This window comes from Lonchura striata, chromosome 3, assembly GCF_046129695.1.
Source record: "Lonchura striata isolate bLonStr1 chromosome 3, bLonStr1.mat, whole genome shotgun sequence".
Lineage (NCBI taxonomy): Eukaryota > Metazoa > Chordata > Aves > Passeriformes > Estrildidae > Lonchura > Lonchura striata.
Genome location: NC_134605.1, coordinates 36,020,406 through 36,037,443, shown reverse-complemented (window position 1 = coordinate 36,037,443; position 17,038 = coordinate 36,020,406). Strand labels below are relative to the sequence as shown.

The 17,038-nt window shown below is 45.2% G+C and overlaps 1 protein-coding gene across 3 annotated transcripts in view; it reads left to right on the top strand.

Annotated features, from left to right (window-relative positions):
* Positions 1–17,038, top strand: part of XPO5 (exportin 5) — a 30,003-nt gene that overhangs the window by 10,502 nt on the left and 2,463 nt on the right. For 2 of the 3 annotated variants that reach the window (XM_021544118.2, XM_021544120.2), the window contains 17 exons: positions 392–507; positions 1,294–1,449; positions 1,868–1,909; positions 2,519–2,626; positions 3,899–4,098; positions 4,699–4,798; positions 5,665–5,846; positions 10,937–11,037; positions 12,114–12,210; positions 12,793–12,929; positions 13,525–13,622; positions 14,073–14,119; positions 14,294–14,388; positions 15,237–15,299; positions 15,794–15,876; positions 16,499–16,606; positions 16,793–16,930. In XM_021544118.2, coding sequence (XP_021399793.1) covers positions 392–507; positions 1,294–1,449; positions 1,868–1,909; positions 2,519–2,626; positions 3,899–4,098; positions 4,699–4,798; positions 5,665–5,846; positions 10,937–11,037; positions 12,114–12,210; positions 12,793–12,929; positions 13,525–13,622; positions 14,073–14,119; positions 14,294–14,388; positions 15,237–15,299; positions 15,794–15,876; positions 16,499–16,606; positions 16,793–16,930 — 1,871 coding nt within the window. The remainder of the gene's footprint in view (positions 1–391; positions 508–1,293; positions 1,450–1,867; positions 1,910–2,518; positions 2,627–3,898; positions 4,099–4,698; positions 4,799–5,664; positions 5,847–10,936; positions 11,038–12,113; positions 12,211–12,792; positions 12,930–13,524; positions 13,623–14,072; positions 14,120–14,293; positions 14,389–15,236; positions 15,300–15,793; positions 15,877–16,498; positions 16,607–16,792; positions 16,931–17,038) is intronic. The other variant, XM_021544119.2, reaches the window with a different exon arrangement.

Here is a 17,038-nt window from a genome sequence, read left to right as displayed (position 1 = left end):
TGTTAGGGAAGTTATGCCTATCTGGCAAATTCCCTGCCATTCACTTTGCTTTCCCTGCTCTGAAGGACATCTGCTTGGTGCTCTGCAAAGTCACACCGAGGACAGTCTTGCCTGCAGTGCTGAGTCTGGGCATGTGGTCTCCCTTCTTTTCCTTTCTGTGATCTGTTCTATTGCTCTGCACAGTACCTCAAAAGACTTACACCTCGGGAGCCTTCACTTGAATTAAGCAAATCACACGAGATTACCTTAATTGCTCCCAGTGCATCCCGGCCAGGCATCTGCAGGGAGAGCTGTGTGCTTAAAATATCTGTGAGTGCTAAGTGCAGCACAGGAGCTTACCAGGCTGCTGTTGAGGAGCATGGTGAGAGCTCCTGTGTTCTCTTCCTTTCAGCTAAGACAGGCGAAGGTCTCTGCTCCATCTTCTCTCCATCCTTTGTGCAGTGGGATGCCATGACCTTCTTCTCAGAGAGCGTCATCAGCCAGATGTTTCGAACCATGGATAAAGATGTATGTGTATCCCATGCTTCTGCCTTCTCTCCTGGCTTCTTCTAGGTCGACACCAGGGTTTTTGCAGTTATGTTATCCTTGAGCAGTTTTTAGTAACTGGTTACCTCCATGCAAAACCCAGAATGTTTGGTGAGCCATTCTCACGAGGAATAATGACCCTTCTTTTGATGACACCAAACTCATACTGGCGTGTCTTGGTTTTGGACACTATGGTATGAGAAGTCATAGGAGAGTGCTCAGGTGACATGCTTTTACATAATGCCTTGCTAGAGGAGAAGAGATTGCTTAAGGAAAAATTTCTTGAGTTTAATTTTCCTCTTACTAGATTTTTTACATTTTAATTTGTAACTAAATGAGAGGAACTATTCCTAGAGAGTAGGAGATCAGAAGCATTTTCTCTCTCTTTTGTTCAACAGCAGACAAATCAGAAGGATCAGTTTGATGTAGACTGACTTGATTTTTTAATTAGATTAAAGCTGCTCATGTACTCATCAGTCTAATCATAGTAGAATAATGTAGGTCAATACAGCTGGTTAAGCTTGGAATCTGTTGGACAATGTCAAGAGGAGTATTGGGAGGCAGAGTGGGAGAGGAAATTTGCCTTTCCCAGAGGTGCAAGCAATAGTATGAGGACTAGAGACTTATGTCTCAAGACTGTCCTACCAACAGTGGCAATGCTGCTGTCCTTTTTGCCTCAGCCTTTTTCCTAGGTTTTGTAAGAAGTATACTACAGTTGAAGTATTGAGCGTTGCCTCCCTTTCTCCTTTCTTTTTGCTACCTTTGTAGGAAATCCCTGTGAATGATGGCATAGATCTGCTGCAGCTTGTCCTTAATTTTGAAACAAAAGATCCTCTCATCCTGTCCTGTGTGCTCACCAATGTCTCTGCTCTCTTTCCATTTGTCACTTACCGACCAGAATACCTCCCACAAGTACTTTCCAAGGTAGGTATGTGCAAACCCTGATAAAATCACATCAGCTTTTTGTAGTGCAGGGCTCTTGGACTAAACTGCAGGGGTCAATCCTCTTTGTGTTGCTGTTAGGGAAGGATTATCCTTTATGTTAAAGATGTGAGAAAATGAGACTGAGGCTTGTCACAAGAAGAGTAATGTCAATTAACCTAAATTTTGTAGTTCACAGCCTTAAATCTTAGTATTAATTACATGCTCTGGCCATGTTTTATTTCAAGGTGTCACTGTATTGATGATTTAATCTTTCAGCTCACTCAGGGGTTCTTCACTGACTTCAATGAAATTGCATTAAAATCTATATTACCTGTTCCTTGAGCTCAAAGAGACATGAGTGCTAAATATTAACAAATTATACTTTTATTAAAAAATTTTCTCCTCCCTTTTCTCACAGCTGTTTGCTTCAGTTACCTTTGAAGTTGTAGAAGAAAGTAAGGTACGTCTGAATTATTATCTACTAATGAGCTATAACAGTTGGATCAAATCACATTCTAGTGGAGCCAGCATCCTGAGTATGAAGACTCTGCTGAAGTAGGCTTCTCAAGTATAGTTCTGCTCCTGAAAAAGCTGGGGAGTCTAGATATTGCTGTTCTCTGTAGTTGACATAGCCTACTAAGCTTTGGCTCACTAACTTAGAAGGTCACAGGTGTGCTCTAAGGCCAGTACACTTAGTTCCCTAGTCGGTGCTGGCCTTCCTGAGAGTGAAATCCCTTCATTAGCTCTGGGTGTTCTTTCAGTACTTGGTATAAATGGCTCTGAAGGATGGCTGTAAACCTGCCATTTACCTAAGAAGTGCCTGGAGTCTTGAAATAGTAAGAGCTATGGCATCCTCACTCCTAAGTACAGCTTGTTTGAACATGGACTGCTTGAGTTGACTCCTGCTTCAGAGGAAATTTGGTTGTTGCATGATTATTTTGGAGGGGGTAGGGGAGGTGTGGAAATGTTTTTTTAATCTGTGCTCAACAGCGCAGAAATCTATATGTAGTGAATTTGTCTCTTGAAGATACCCTGCATTTGGCTGAACTTTTGTTTTGTTGCATTGAAGTTTGTTGTGTCTGTCCAGGCTCCTAGAACTCGAGCAGTGAAAAATGTGAGAAGGCATGCGTGCTCCTCAATCATAAAGATGTGCCGGGATTACCCTCAGCTTGTCCTGGTATGTAAATGCAATTGTCATGAAGAGTCTTGCCTCAGTTTCAGTTGGATTTTGTGGGATCTTCAGCTCCCATGTCTACAGTCTGCTTTCCTTGCAGGAAGCATTTCTGCTACACAAATGGTAAAGTGGTTCATTCCCTGTACCTCTTTTTTTCCCTGCCAAAGAACTTTCTGCCTGAGAAGTTGAATTGTAGATTGGTGGGTTAAATGTAAAAGGGATCATGAGGAGGACACAAGCAGCACTGCATTGGTATTATGGGAATGTTCGCTGAATATTCATGTTTCACCTGTGCTGGTCTCATTTAAGTCCTTTGCTGAAGACACTAACATAGCTAACACTAGATTGTCTTCTGTTACTTAACAGAATATAGGAGAAAAAGGAGAGTGTTTGTTTTCTGGATGAGCTTGAGGAGATTAGAAGACAAATACATTAAATTCCATGAGCTGTGTTTTGGTTTTTTTTATGAAGTAAACAGTCTCTGCCTGCAACATTCTTTAGATGTGTTTCTGTGGAGTGGGACCTAGGATTGTAGGAGGACCATAGGACATGGCTGATTTAAACAAAGACATTTTTGAAGGATGTTAGTTAAGGTAATTTGGAGGTTCCAGTCTGCATTCTGTAATTGATGCTAAGAATGAATGGGTTGGTTTTTGTTCCACTTTATTGGTCCTTGAGCTATAGCTGTCTCTTTCCTATGGCCAGCCAGACATCTTACAAGAAGAGCCAAGGACACACAGTTGCCCCAAAAGATGTTCAGAGGACTTTGCTGAAGAGGATGATTGCTAATGTTTTTACAAAATTAGGGTAGATGTGGTGACAGCTGGAGAAGAAAGGGAATAAATGCAAGAATTCCTGTGGTACTCATTTTAACCATATGAATTGTTACTTACCACAAGCAAAGAAATGGCAGAATCCTAAGTCTGGCCAAAGAAGCAAGGTGCTTTCTGTGAGCAAATAAAAACACCAGAACTGTTTTGAGGTGTGACACTGCTTTAAGGGATATAACTACCTAGGGAGAGATTTCTTCTTCTTATTTCAGTCATTCTGGAGAGTTAAAGTGGATGCAGGATAATGATAGAGGGGTAGGAAAAAACAGAAGTTCCCTTAGACTGAACATGCAGAGAAATTTGAGTGTGAGGAGGAGATGGCTATCTTGAGAAAAGGTGACAGACATGCTCCTCCAGCTGTGCAGTACACCCCTTCTCTACCTCCCCCAGTGGCCCTCCTCCATACCAAATGTATGACGCTTTTCCACTTGGATGTGTTTTCTAGCCAAACTTTGAGATGTTGTACAACCACGTGAAACAGCTACTGTCAAATGAGCTACTTCTGACGCAGATGGAGAAGTGTGCTCTTATGGAGGCTCTTGTCCTCATCAGCAACCAGTTTAAGGACTATGAGCGGCAGAAGGCTTTCCTGGAGGAGCTCATGGCTCCTGTGGCTGGCTTATGGCTCTCCCCAGAGATGCAGAGGTATGGGTTATTTTTCTTTCTGTTGGTCATTTCTTCTCCAACTTTGAGCTGCAGGTGTTGAGGAGGTAATGTCATGCCCAGTAAGGAAACGCACAACCCATAGGAGGATGGTGGGCTGCCTCTTGACCTCCTGTGCTGTGGGAAGTCATTGTGATAATAGTTCTCCTACAGTACAGAAACTGCCAAGAGACTAAATGATGTTTGCTGAAAATTTCTGGGTAAGTGTTTTTTAAGGTAATAAAGGAACATTCCCCAGCATGCTCAAAGCATTTGTAGAAAATGAGAAATGAAAGACATCCTTGCTCATCCCCATGAGAAGGTAGGAAGCTGAGATGTCTTGCAGCTCTGGGTAGCTGAGCATACAAAAAACAGGGCTGTCTTCATAAAATAATCTTTTAGATCCCCACAGCCCAAGAGAACTGATAATGTTTGGGAAATGTACACATCTCTGATGCTTTTTAATCATGTTCCCATGTACAGGATGAAGTGCTACCTAGCCTCTTTATCCTGCTCTGTATTTGTGTTCATTGACAGTGCAAAGCTCTGCTTAAATTCCCTGGTACAAATAATAATCCCATTGCTGTCTTTTGCTGCTGCCAGAGTCCTCTCAGATCCTGAAGCCTTTATATCCTATGTGGGTGCAGACAACAAAATTGCTGATCCAGTCATGGAAGATCCTAGTGGCCTGAACCGGTCTAGAGTGAGTATGTTACCAGGAGAGATGTAATCCTTAATGAAAAGAGACCTGCCTCCTTCCATCCCCATTTCTCTTGTGATTGCACACGAGGTTTCCTGATCATGTACTTCTTTAGATTGCAGAATAACAGGCTGGCCTTGCTCTTTAAGCTACAGTAAAGAGCATGCAGGCCATGCAAAACAACATTATTTATCAGAGTGAAGCACACTGTTTACTCGTCTATGTTTAATAGAGTTTGGTTTTGGAGAAGCAATTGATTTACATAATTTTTAGAAATACTGCACAGTGAATTGTGCTTTTTAAACCAGGCAGTATGGAAAACATCATGCTCAGACTGGAGCATAGAATACAATTAAAATTCATCTGAGGAGATTTGTATTGAGTTGTTACTGTAAAGTCTTCACTTGAACTGCAAATTGAGTTGCTGTCCTCAGATCTGTAGAAGACACTGAAATGCAGTCCACAGGGATGTGCTTGTGATTCAGGGCTAATGCAGCTGTGTCATCTCAGATCCTGCATCTGTCCCAGCACATGAAGGACGTGGGAAGCTGATGGTCTAGATCCTTAACTTTTAGCAGTCTACCTGGCTGCTTGCATGCTCTTGAGGTGATATGCATTGGTGATTTGTCTGATAGTGAATTCCTAGGCCATCCTGCCATGGCCAGGGCTCTCTGAAGGTGATGGAATACAGCACAATCATTTGCTACATTTTCCTGGCAGCAAACTCACCAGGGTTTGTTCCTATTACCAGGTTAGGCTCACTATATAACATTCCCTTCAAGATGGGATGATGACATGTTTCTCTGAAAACCTCTTGATTCAGACTTTGATTTGGCTAAGAAATGCTTTCTCCACATCTCTTGCTGCAGATAAGCTTTTGTGTGTACACCATCCTGGGGGTTGTGAAACGAGCTCGTTGGCCTGCTGCTACTGAAGAGGCAAAAGCTGGAGGATTCTTTTTGGGATACCTGCCCAGTGGAACTCCAATGTACCGTAATCCCTGCACTGAGCAGGTCCTGAAGCTTTTTGACAATTTACTTGCTCTCATAAGGTGGGTCAAGTTGATTTGAAATAATTTATGTTGGCTTATAAATCTCTGAAAGCCAAACTGTGATAAATTTGTGGAATGCTCAGAGCATGGTTTGCCCAGTGAAGCCAGTGGGAATATGGGCTGGTGCCAGTGCCCAAGTATTCTTACTGACTGTTCATAGTGGGGAATGGCACTGTGGAAACTGGAGCCTTCTGACCATTCATTGACCTGGCCTGCAAGAGGCCATCAAAGCTAATGGGAGCTTGTGCTGGAGTTGCCTCCCCCACCTCCACTGCTATAGTTCTGCCACCCAGTTAATGATTTCTCTACTAACATCCCTGCTCTGCCCTCAGCCCCTGCAAGGCCACCTCTCCTGTCACCACTAGGGCAGTCCCAGCTCTCATCACATCCCGTTCCATGTTGTTCTCTCTTCAGTGTTAAATTAAGCTGGCTTTGCTGACCCATGAGCAGCAGCCTCCTGAAGCACTGTCTGCTCTTGAAATCAGTGGATGCATACTCTCAGGCTGTTGCTACCATGCAGTGCCTCTCTGTGTGTCACCAGTGGTGTGTAGGTCTTGGGCAGCCAGGGGAGGGAGCAAGTGAAGACAGAAAAGGGAAATACTGAAGAACACAGTTCCCAGAATTACAAAGGAGAAGTATCTCTCAGGGTAACTCCTGACACTGGTAGTTTGCCAGACTTATGGGACAATTTTGTGAGATAGCATGTTGCATACTTGAAAAATTGCTACTCTATCATTGGCAGAGGCCTTTTGAGAAAGAATCTTTCCAGATCCACTTAGATTTTTCAGCTCCTGGGTTTGTAAGGGAAGGAGCCCTGTTACCTGAGCTCCATCTAGTCAAGTATGTTTAGTAGTCACTGAGCTCAGGAATGTGCTGCTTGCAGAGAGGAGCAACATGCTGGACTATTGGGACAAGCACATGCCATCATGGCCCACGCTGGCAGTGTTTCTCATCACTAAACTGTAGCACAGTGGTGGTACTTTGGCCAGTGACCATGTAGACCTACAGAATTGTGCTTGAAGTGTTTTTGCCTTTTATCCTGGAAGGCTGAAGATCCTATTGATGAGCTTTTGGGAGAGATTAGGTAGAGTAGAGTTGCCCTGAGTAGTGGTAGCCTCATGCTGTTTCTTCCAGTGAAAGCCTGCCATGTGTCATATTGTGTGAGACCAACTAAACCAGTGCCCAAGGTACCGAACAGGTTGCAACAGACAACTTTTTCCTCATGCAGTCAACTGTCCCTACCAGAACTTGTGCCTCAGTATAATCACTTGGGATCTCTGTTGCAACAAGCTTAGGAAGCTGTCATCCAACTTCTGTTATCACTTCTGTGAAGAAGTAGAAATTCTGTGCCTGTTTTTTACTACCTCCAAGAGAACACATGAGCTAAGTTCTCTATCCAGGATATAAAGGAACAGGCCCCATAGCTGGTTTGGGCATTTTTTGAGATAATGCATCTATGTTGTTCAAGCATCTCACCTGCAGACTAAAATACTTTCTGTGTACATGGAGAAACCCATACCTCACTCAGAGGTATCTGGGCTTTTCTTAAAGCTGGATGCTCCAACAAGAACTAATAAATGATGTATTCAGAACAGTAGATCTTTATGTTTCATATTTTTCCATTGCTGCTGTTGGATATATAGGCCTTTGATAACTGCAAGCTCCTAGTTGTTCAGTGCAGGTGCTGATTATGATGCTTAAGTCTTTTTGGCAAAGCTGGATCTTGTGCTGTGGAGCTCTTGTTGTGTTGTCTGCCAACTTCAGATGCCTTTCTCAGGCCCTATTTAATATGGATCACACAGGAGAATATGGAATCTGTAGCTACCTGTCAGCAGGCAGGAGGCATGGGGATATGGGGACAGCTACGTGGTAGGAAAGCTGCCTGTGTTTAGGATGCCTTCAGGGACATAGTTACATTACTACCTGGGATCTGTGCCATTAGGCAGCTCTCTGTATGGATAAGCAACAGCCAGTGTTGCCCACGTGCAACGCTAGGACAACGCTATGGAAGTCCCTGCAGGCCGTGTTGGTTTCGGTGTGAGCAGATCTGCAAGTAGCAGTAATATGGATCCTGCTGAGCAGCTGAACTGAGCACCAAGTCAGGCACCAGTGTGCTAACAGAGGGGATTTTCAGGCTGAGCAGATGGGTCCACTGCTCTCTGGATAATGTGTTCTGCTGCTGTGTTAGCAGACAGAAGCAGTGAAGCTGTTATGCCACTGGGCTTTTGCTAGGGTAGTAAGTAGCTTGAAGGTAGGTCACGGGTGAGATCAAAGAACTGAGAAGAATAAAGTAGTCAAGGTAATGGAAAAATAAGGTAGCTTTGAGCGGCATCTTATTGTGCCTATCTGTATTTGTCTCTTGTTGCTGTTGAGGCAGGGATAGGAATGAAGAGACTCCATCTTCAGAAGGCAAAGAATGATCTTTATTAATATGTAGCGTTCCTCTTTTATAACCAGGATCGCTAAGGTGAAATATGATTGGTCTCAAAGTGTAAACCTCTCATTGGTGCACTATGAATAGCACATGGTGGTAGAACATATCTATAAACAATATGAACAGAAAGAGAGATAACAATTGTTTGAATTCTTTCTCCTAATTTTCCCAGGCTAGGCCCGGAAGAATTCTCTTGCTTTTATCTCTGACTGAACTGAGAATATCCACAATAGTCTCTGTGTTGGTAGCGGTGTTAAATTAATTATTTTGAGATTGCTTTATTAATCACTGCTTGCAGTTTTCAGAGTAATGATTCTCCTGTCCTCTGTGGTACTTTATTTCATTTAGGTGTTTTCTAGCTTAAAATGTTCACTCCTGAATTTAAACCCAAATCATGATTTTCAGCCACCTTGGTGCATTTCTGCAGTCAGTAGCTGCATGACCTGATTGGTGCAGAGCCTTTATTGTGCTGGCATTTTGCTCGTGTTTTGTTGCAAATTAAGTGCTCACGCTCAGTAAATGCTTTGCTTAGACACAAGCTTTTTTGGAACTCCTGATGATGAGATGCTGACACTGCCAAAGCATTAATGCTGGTGAAAGAATTCTTGGGTAGACATGGATGCTGTAGGCATTTTCATTGTAGAGAACTGCAGCTTTGGAAAAAGATTCTTCAGTAATGGACTGTCCTAAAGGACTCATCTTCTGGTTTACAAGCTGTTCTCTCTAGGCATCAGATACTCTTTCTAGCCGACCTATGACCATCACTGAAAATTCTGCAAGTCCTGCCATATCCTTTGCTTGTCTTTTATAAAGCATAAATGTCTGTTGAAATTAGTTTTACTTTGTTTTCCTGTGTGTGGTGTGCCCAGGAATGCTGATAAGTCTCAGCTTAAACATGCCTAGGAGCTATATCATCACACATGAGGGCTGTTGGATGCCTTTTTAACTCCCACAGGGAGTGGGTGGTTGGCCATTTTCTCTCCCATTCCCACTGGGAATTTGCTAAAGTATTAAGAGAGCTTGCCCTGTAAGTGAATATCTGCCTTCTAACTCTCAGACTTAAGAAAATGCTTCAAGGACTCTGGAACAACTAAGGACCATGACCTCACCTTCAGGAGATGACTGTCTGGCCTGTCCAGCTGGAGTTAGTGCACTGTGATTTCAGGGCTCACCTTTGCAATTCCACAGTCCCTGCATTTGCACCACTGGCCTTCTGCCCAGCATGAGGCAAAGCCAACACTGACATGGAGTGGACAAGAGACAGACAAGAGATTATTTTAGTGGCTAAGTTTCAGGATAACCTCAAGCAAAAATGTGCAGCTTTTTGAGTCAGTGGGGCAGCATTAATCAGTGTGGAAGGTGGGATGTTCCCTAGCCCTTCTTGGCAAAGCAGAATCAGCTTGTGCCTCTCTGAGGCCTGTTGCATGGTGTTAGATCCAGCCCAGAATGAGAGTATGAGTCATTAGGAAGTCATTTCTATAGCTCTTTCTCATGAAGTTCACATACTTGCCTTCCTCATGTGCAGTGAGCAGGGAATATAACACTTGCAGAGAGAAAGAGGCTAGTTGTGCTTTTGGAGCTTTCTGCAAGTGCAGACAGACATCACTGCCTCACAGTTGTCAGAATTATGAACATAGACCTTTAAAAAAAATACCAAAAACCAGTAATTACTACATGAGTGAAAGCTGAGACTCTGGAGAACATCCTGAGGTCTGTCCACCCTCCCTTCCCCCAGCCATTCCCATGTACTGCCTGCTTTGGGAAATGCTGCTCAAGGAGGAGATACTGAGTTGCCCTTGATCACCTCTAGCAGCAGGTACAATGGCATTGCAGTTTTGGAGGAGGCTGCAGGATTTGTGCTGTGGGCAGCTGGCGACACCCAGAGTGGAGGTCTGAGGTCTCAAAGGAGAGAGGTAGGTGAGAGAGACGCCCCTGCCAACTCCAGCTCTGAGTGTCAGTACCCTGGCTAAGAGAGAGGACTCATTTTGGCCTAGATGGCAAGAACCAGCCACCCATGGCTGAATTGGTGTCCCTTGCAGACAGCTGACAGTGGCCACTTCCTATGACACGGAACTGTTCCCAGCTGAATGTGTTGTCCAGGGGGCCGGTGTGCCTGCCATGAGTAACATCTGATGGGACTGATGTTCTCACTAGAGTTTCTCCAATGCCACCTGCTATTCTGGGGACTGTGACTCAACCCTGAGGAGCAGTGTGTGTATGGAGCTGAAACAGCTCCTCCCTCTGCAGGGGCCTTAGGTGCAGCAGTCTTTTGAGATGACAAAATCCATGTCTTGTCAGTTCTAAAAATACATTCTCTCATCCCTTTGGCCAAGCTAATAAGTTGTTCCCAGCATCATCTGGAGAATTGCTGGGAGTTTTTACTGCTGGTGCTTGCAAGGGGTGGGATGAACTGAAATATGTAGAAGGGGCAGCCAGGAGATTCAGGACATGAGGTGGAGTCACTCCATGTCTCTGTCTAGCTTCCCCAGTGTTTTTGCAGGTGGGGAAGGGGGATCCCATGCACACATGCGTGGTCTCACCTTCCTCATCATCTGCTTCAGAAGAGCTGTCCACAAGCTGAAGGAGAGGATTCCACTGTCAAGGGTGAAAAGGGATTGATTTACATGAGTATAAACCAAGTGCTCTTCTGTTTCAGGACTCACAACAACCTTTACATGCCAGAGATGGTGGCTAGGCTGGGGGATTCATTTGCAAAGGCCCTGGACATGCTGGATGTGGAGAAGAATGCCATTCTAGGTAAGAGGTTTCTCTTCAGGAGGAATGGCAGATTCTTAGGGATACGTGAGTTAGTGATCTGTCCAGTGAAATAGTGCTGAAGACCAGCTTCTTCATAGCATTTGCAGTTCAGCTGTGATTTGAACCAGCTGAAACTAAGATGTAAATAAGTTATTGGTCTCAGACACATTGGTTTCTTCTGCATGCATTGAAGGATACACTTCCAGGCTGCTTATCCCATGCCTGGGTTGGTGGTGGTCTCTGCAACACGGCATTTCAGGCTGCAGAGGCTGGAGGGTGCTGTAATTGTCTGCCTTTGAGCAGAATTAGTGCTCAGAAGGAGCCCTGAATGCTGGTGCAGAGACCTGTCCTGGAGGGCAAGAGCCAAGTTGTGCAGTGTGGCTCTGGCACTTGTTTCTAGACAGCATCTTAGAAAGAAGGCTTTGGAACCTTCTTAAAGCAGATTGGAGCTTGTGAGCACAGAAGCCTTTCCCGCCAAGCAGAAGTGAGTGGCCTTGTGGATGAAGTGGGGATTATGACTTTGGAAATTGGGGTTTAATGTCAGGTTGACAGACAGTGAAATATTTTGGGGAAGTTGCTTTGTCTTTTTTTCTCCATTTCCTAGCTATAAAATGAGAACATGGTTCCTTCACCTGTTTTATGTCACTTTAAAAACTCTGTCTGTGAGCCCCTGCACATAAAGAAGCAGGGCCTTGATCTCTGCTCTAAACATTTTAATATCATAGTTCTACAGTAGCTTTTATCCTGGCAGAGAATACAAACCTGAAGAGATGAGCTATTAGAAGAGCTGCAACAACTGCCAGCTTTGCTGCTGACTGGGTTCTGATAGCTCAGGTTCCACTTCAGAAATGAGGCAGCTACAACAACCTCAGTGAAAACACCTCTGCTCTGGGTGCAACCAGCTTGAACCTGGCTGACCTCTGACTTTCTGCCCCAGAGTTGCTGCACCACTTCCTATTTGGCTCTTGCCAAGAGCTTCCCTTGCTGATGTCAAGCTGGCTGGGGCCTGCCCAGCATGCTCTGAAGGTGCACTGTGCTCTCTCATTAATGTAACTGAAGCTTATTCCTTCCCACAGGTCTCCCTCAGCCTTTGTTGGAGCTTTATGATTCTCCTGTTTACAAAACAGTCTTAGAAAGGATGCAGGGCTTCTTTTGTACCCTCTACGACAACTGGTAAGAGTATTACATCTCTCACCACATTCCAGCACTGCACAGCCAGAGCAGTAGGTTATTGTGGGGTCCTAACTTCCTTTAGAGTAGACATTTGATGTGAGCTGTATCCTGCAATGCCCAAGTACAAGCTGCAGTGGTGGCATGCAGCTTGTATTTACATATATATACATATATATATATATATAAAATATATATACAGTGGTTGTAACCTGCCACACAGACATGGAATAGTCTTGAAAAAGTACCTCAAAATGGGGATCTACTTTTTGCTCTCCTGCAGTTAGGTAGTCAGATTGGAGCACTTGCCTGATATCCTGATCTAGTTTGTCTCTTTTGCCCCTTCTAATTATGTGTCAGGGTACATCAGCACTTGGAAGTACCTTGTAGTGCTTAAATGCTTAATTCATTGTCCCTCTGCAAGTATCCCAGAAAAAAAGAGATACTGTGCTAAAACTCCTCTAGAGTATTTGTTTAGGAATGTGACAACTGTGTAGTCTCAAGATGATAGAACTTGTAGCCTTTGCAGATCAGAGACGTACTTGTTATCTGGCAGACTTGTAACTAACTTGTTTTTCATTGAAGTTTTCACATCCTGGGAAATGCAGGCCCCTCCATGCAACAGGATTTCTACACTGTTGAGGGTCTTGCCACCCAGCTCCTCAGCTCTGCTTTCAACAACCTCAACAACATTCCTGATTACAGACTGCGTCCCATGCTCCGTATCCTTCCATCACCGTCTCAGGCCAGCCTGGGAGGCTCTGAAGACATAAAATTAAAGCCTTTATTGTTTTCAGTATGGCCAAGACAAAGAAGGGTGATTGAGGAGGTAAACAAACAGGGATACACCTGGTGTGGGTAAGGTATGATGATAGGAGGGCACAAAGAGAATGAGCAGTGCATGGGGTCTGAATAAATGCAAAGGGTTTGTGTGGTTCTGGAGGCACTATGAGAGGGGAGTAGTGCCTTCTGAGGGGCAAGGCAGCTTGGATAGTGAGGAACTTGACATTAGGATGTGCATCTCTGGGAGATCATGTGGGTTTCCAAACCTGCTTTCCCAGGCTAGATATTCAGTCTCACAGCTAGGAAGTGGGTGCTAAGTACCCTTAACTTTCTCAGCTGAACTGTTGGGGAAAGAGTTGAATAACTGAAGTTCTTGCTGTACAGAGATGCCACTTGTTAATTTAGGGCTGTGAGAAGGTGGGCTTCCAAGTGTCTGTCCCTTGGCTCCCAGTGGAATGGGCTGGCTTGCGCAGTGTGCTGCAGTCTCCCTAGCAGCTGGCTGTGTTGGATCTCTTCCTTAACTGGTCTGTGCAGGTGTGTTTGTGAAGCCCTTGGTGCTTTCCTGCCCTGCAGAATACTACGAAACCCTTGTCTGCCCCATGCTGGGACCACTCTTTACCTATCTGCACATGGTAAGAAACAGCTTGTTCAGTGCCTGTTCCTTGACAGCGCTGACTCCCTTTAGGAGCTGGCAGGAATGTGTGGGAATGTCTGTCTCTACAGAGCCAGCAGAGACGAAGGCAGAGTCTTGATGCTTATGATTTTGATGATGTTTGCAGGGGGAGGCTTTAAAGTGCATTGAACCCTGGCTGTTGCACAGCAGCCCTTGCTGTGAGTTCAAACCTGTGGACATGAACTCCTCAACCTGCAGCCATGATAATTTTTGGGTCTGTTTTTGGCTTTTTTTCCTGTATCCTCTCATTTTCATGACAGCTCATTCACATTCCAGCACACTTGATACCAGTTCTCCTGCCATTCAAAATGGGTCTTGGCATTTAAAGTTCTCGTGCGTCTGCCAGCAGATGTTGCTTGGGTCTCCTTGCATTGTCTCCAGACTTAATCTTTCCTTCTGTCTTGAACAGAGGTTGTCACAGAAATGGCAGGTGATCAACCAGCGAAGCATGCTCTGGTAAGCTTCCACCCCTTGGTACAGAGGGAAATGGTGTCCTTTATGTGGCCCTTTGCCCAGGAACATCCCTGCAAGAAAGGGCTGAAAGACACACTGGTGACTCATTCCCTGTGTTTGGGTGGAGGGGTATTTGAAGACCTTGGCTTCTGTCAAACTAAAACCTGTTCTCCTCAGTGAGGATGATGCTGCAGATGACAACCCTGAGTCTCAGGAGATGCTTGAGGAACAGCTAGTCAGGCTGCTGACTCGAGAAGTCATGGATCTTGCCAGTAAGTGAAATCAGATTAGGTCTCCTGAGATATGTGGGAAGTTTTCCTTGGAGTGCACAACAGGAATTCCCAATGTGCAGTAAAACTTAATTAGAACCATCATTAGTATGTAACATACCCATGAGAAGGCAGATGTGAGACAGCCCTGCCAAAATTTTAGCTAAAACCTAGTATGAGATAATTGAAAACCTATGGAAAAGGTATTCCTCCTTTTGTTAGCTTTTAGGGCTCCATGGTTTTGGCACCATTCCTGTAGGAATCCAGTCCTGCAGGGAATTGGGTTCTCCCATTCTGTGCTTTGGAACCCTATATGGGCCATGGATTTGTGGACAAGCCAAGTGTTGAGCAGTTTTGTTGCTAGCAATTGCCATGTCTCTAACCAGACGTAAGGGAAGAGTCCGTCTCCCAAAGCAGTCTCCCTTGTATTGCCTTCTCCAACATTTTTGTGTCAGAATGGCTTTGTACAGGAAGGCTGGGGAAATTGATTCCATGGAGATTACAGATCTCAATCTTCTGTCTCCTTTCTTGACTAGCCTTTTTGCATTAAATCAGTGTTCTTGCATTATGGGCTTCAGATGATTTTGCACATTCCTGGTTCTCAGTAGTAGGAAGCAACCACTGTGCAGCAGGTTCCACTGTGGGAAGGTACTGTGGGTGGGGTGTTACAGCCTTCCAGTTAGTGCAGTATTGAGCTTTTATACTGGGCTTTCTGATTCTTCTGATTCCCTGTAAGAGCTGGGAGAGCTTGAAGCAGCTGTGAGCCCAACAGAGTCTGTAGGATAATCTCTGCATGTTCTGCAGAAGGATCTTCCCTTTTCTGCTCCTCTGACCTGCAACTGTTTTTGCAGCTGTTTGCTGTGTTTCTAAGAAAGGTGTTGAACAGAACACTACTGCTGCTGTAGATGGGGATGGTAAGTAAATGCCTACCTTTGCTTTCCTGCCCTTGGAGTACACAAATGCTGTTCCTTTTCTGTTTCTTGAGGGGGAGGTTGGGCTGATGCTGGAAGTTCTGTGTCAGGGGCATAGGTTTGGAAAAAAGCCTTCAGCTCTGTTCTGCCCAGTATGCCTGGGGGCCACAGAAAAGCCTAGTCTAGCCTGGAAATGAGTGTCCTGCAGGATTCAAGTGGCATATTGGAACAGCTGGTTCTTAAGGTTCTGAGAAGTGGGTTGAGGAGCAGAGTGGGATGTGAACAGCTTCCCAAGAGCTGAAGGTAGCCAGTTGCATGCCCCTCCTGCCCCATAAAAGGTGGGTGCTTTTTGCTTGAAAAGAGATACTCTGGGTAAGCTGTGCCAGGACACTGATTCTGTGTGCTGTCTCCTGGCTCCCAGCTTAGTTCTTGCAGCCTCCCTAAGTCCCCCTCAGTCCTTGGGAGGCCGTGTTCACAGTGCAGCCTTTGCTCTGCAGATGATGAAGCGATGGCCACGGAGGTGACTCCCCCTGCCAACGCAGAGCTCACTGAGCTTGGCAAGTGTCTGATGAAGCAAGAGGTAAGAGCATGTGCTCTGACTGCCACCATTCTTTCTCTGTACTCTTTGTCACATTGTCTGCTCTGCAGCCAAACACTGCTGCAGAGATCTAGGCTGCTGGAGCATTCCCCATGTGGGAATCACCTCTTAGGTACATACATGGCTTCTAGGGGCCTTGCAGAAGCCACAAAGCAAATGGGAGCCGGGATCCAGTTATAACAAACACACAGCTACAGAGCTTCAATCCTCCTGGGGAAGAGGCCCTGGATATTCAGCCCCCAGGGTGCTCCCTGGCTCTACCTTTATCCTGGGCCCCAGTTTTCATCCAGCTTTATTTTTCTGTATTCTCTGCTGTGGATGCCTCAGAAGCTCTTGTAGAAGCTTTTGTAGTGACTTGAGAGTAGCAGCTGAGGGGAGTTCATGAGTGCTCCAGGGTTTTTCCCAAGGAGTTGAAGGGAGCAGGTTAACTAAACACTGGTACCTTATGGTTCTGATGGTGCACACTGGGTGAGCAACAGTAAGATGCAGGATTCTCAGAAGCTCCTGCAGATTCTCTGGATTGCTTCTTGACTCCCATGAGGTTTGAATGGTGGAAGTAGAAAATAGTTCCTCTGACTGGTTTTCCCCTCTGACTCCTTTTCAGGATGTTTGCACTGCAGTTCTGATCACTGCCTACACATCCCTGTCCTGGAAGGACACCTTATCCTGCCAAAGAACCACAACACAGCTTTGCTGGCCACTGCTCAAACAGGTATCTCTGGGAGGAAGAAGGGATTAGCTCTGGCAGGGTTGGAAGAGGAAGCTCTAAATGTTGTGAGAAGTGTGGCTCCTTCACCCCTGGGCACCTTCTCCCTCAGGAAGAGCAAGCTGTTGCAGAAAAGGTGGTGTTGTGTACCACCAGTATCTTGCTTCAGTGCTGACAATGCTTCTTCTCCAGGTGCTTCCAGGAAACCTCCTTCCTGATGCTGTGTCCTGGTTTTTCACAAGTGTGCTCAAGGGCTTACAGGTACATGGGCAGCATGATGGCTGCATGGCAGCTCTTGTCCACCTGGCTTTCCAGATCTACGAGGCCTTGGTGAGAAATTCTGTTCTTCATCCAAATGTGAGGTTGAGGAATATGAGGGGAATGGTGAAAAGTAATCCCTTGCCTAGTGGGTAGGGGCAGAGGAGTTAATGGCCCCCA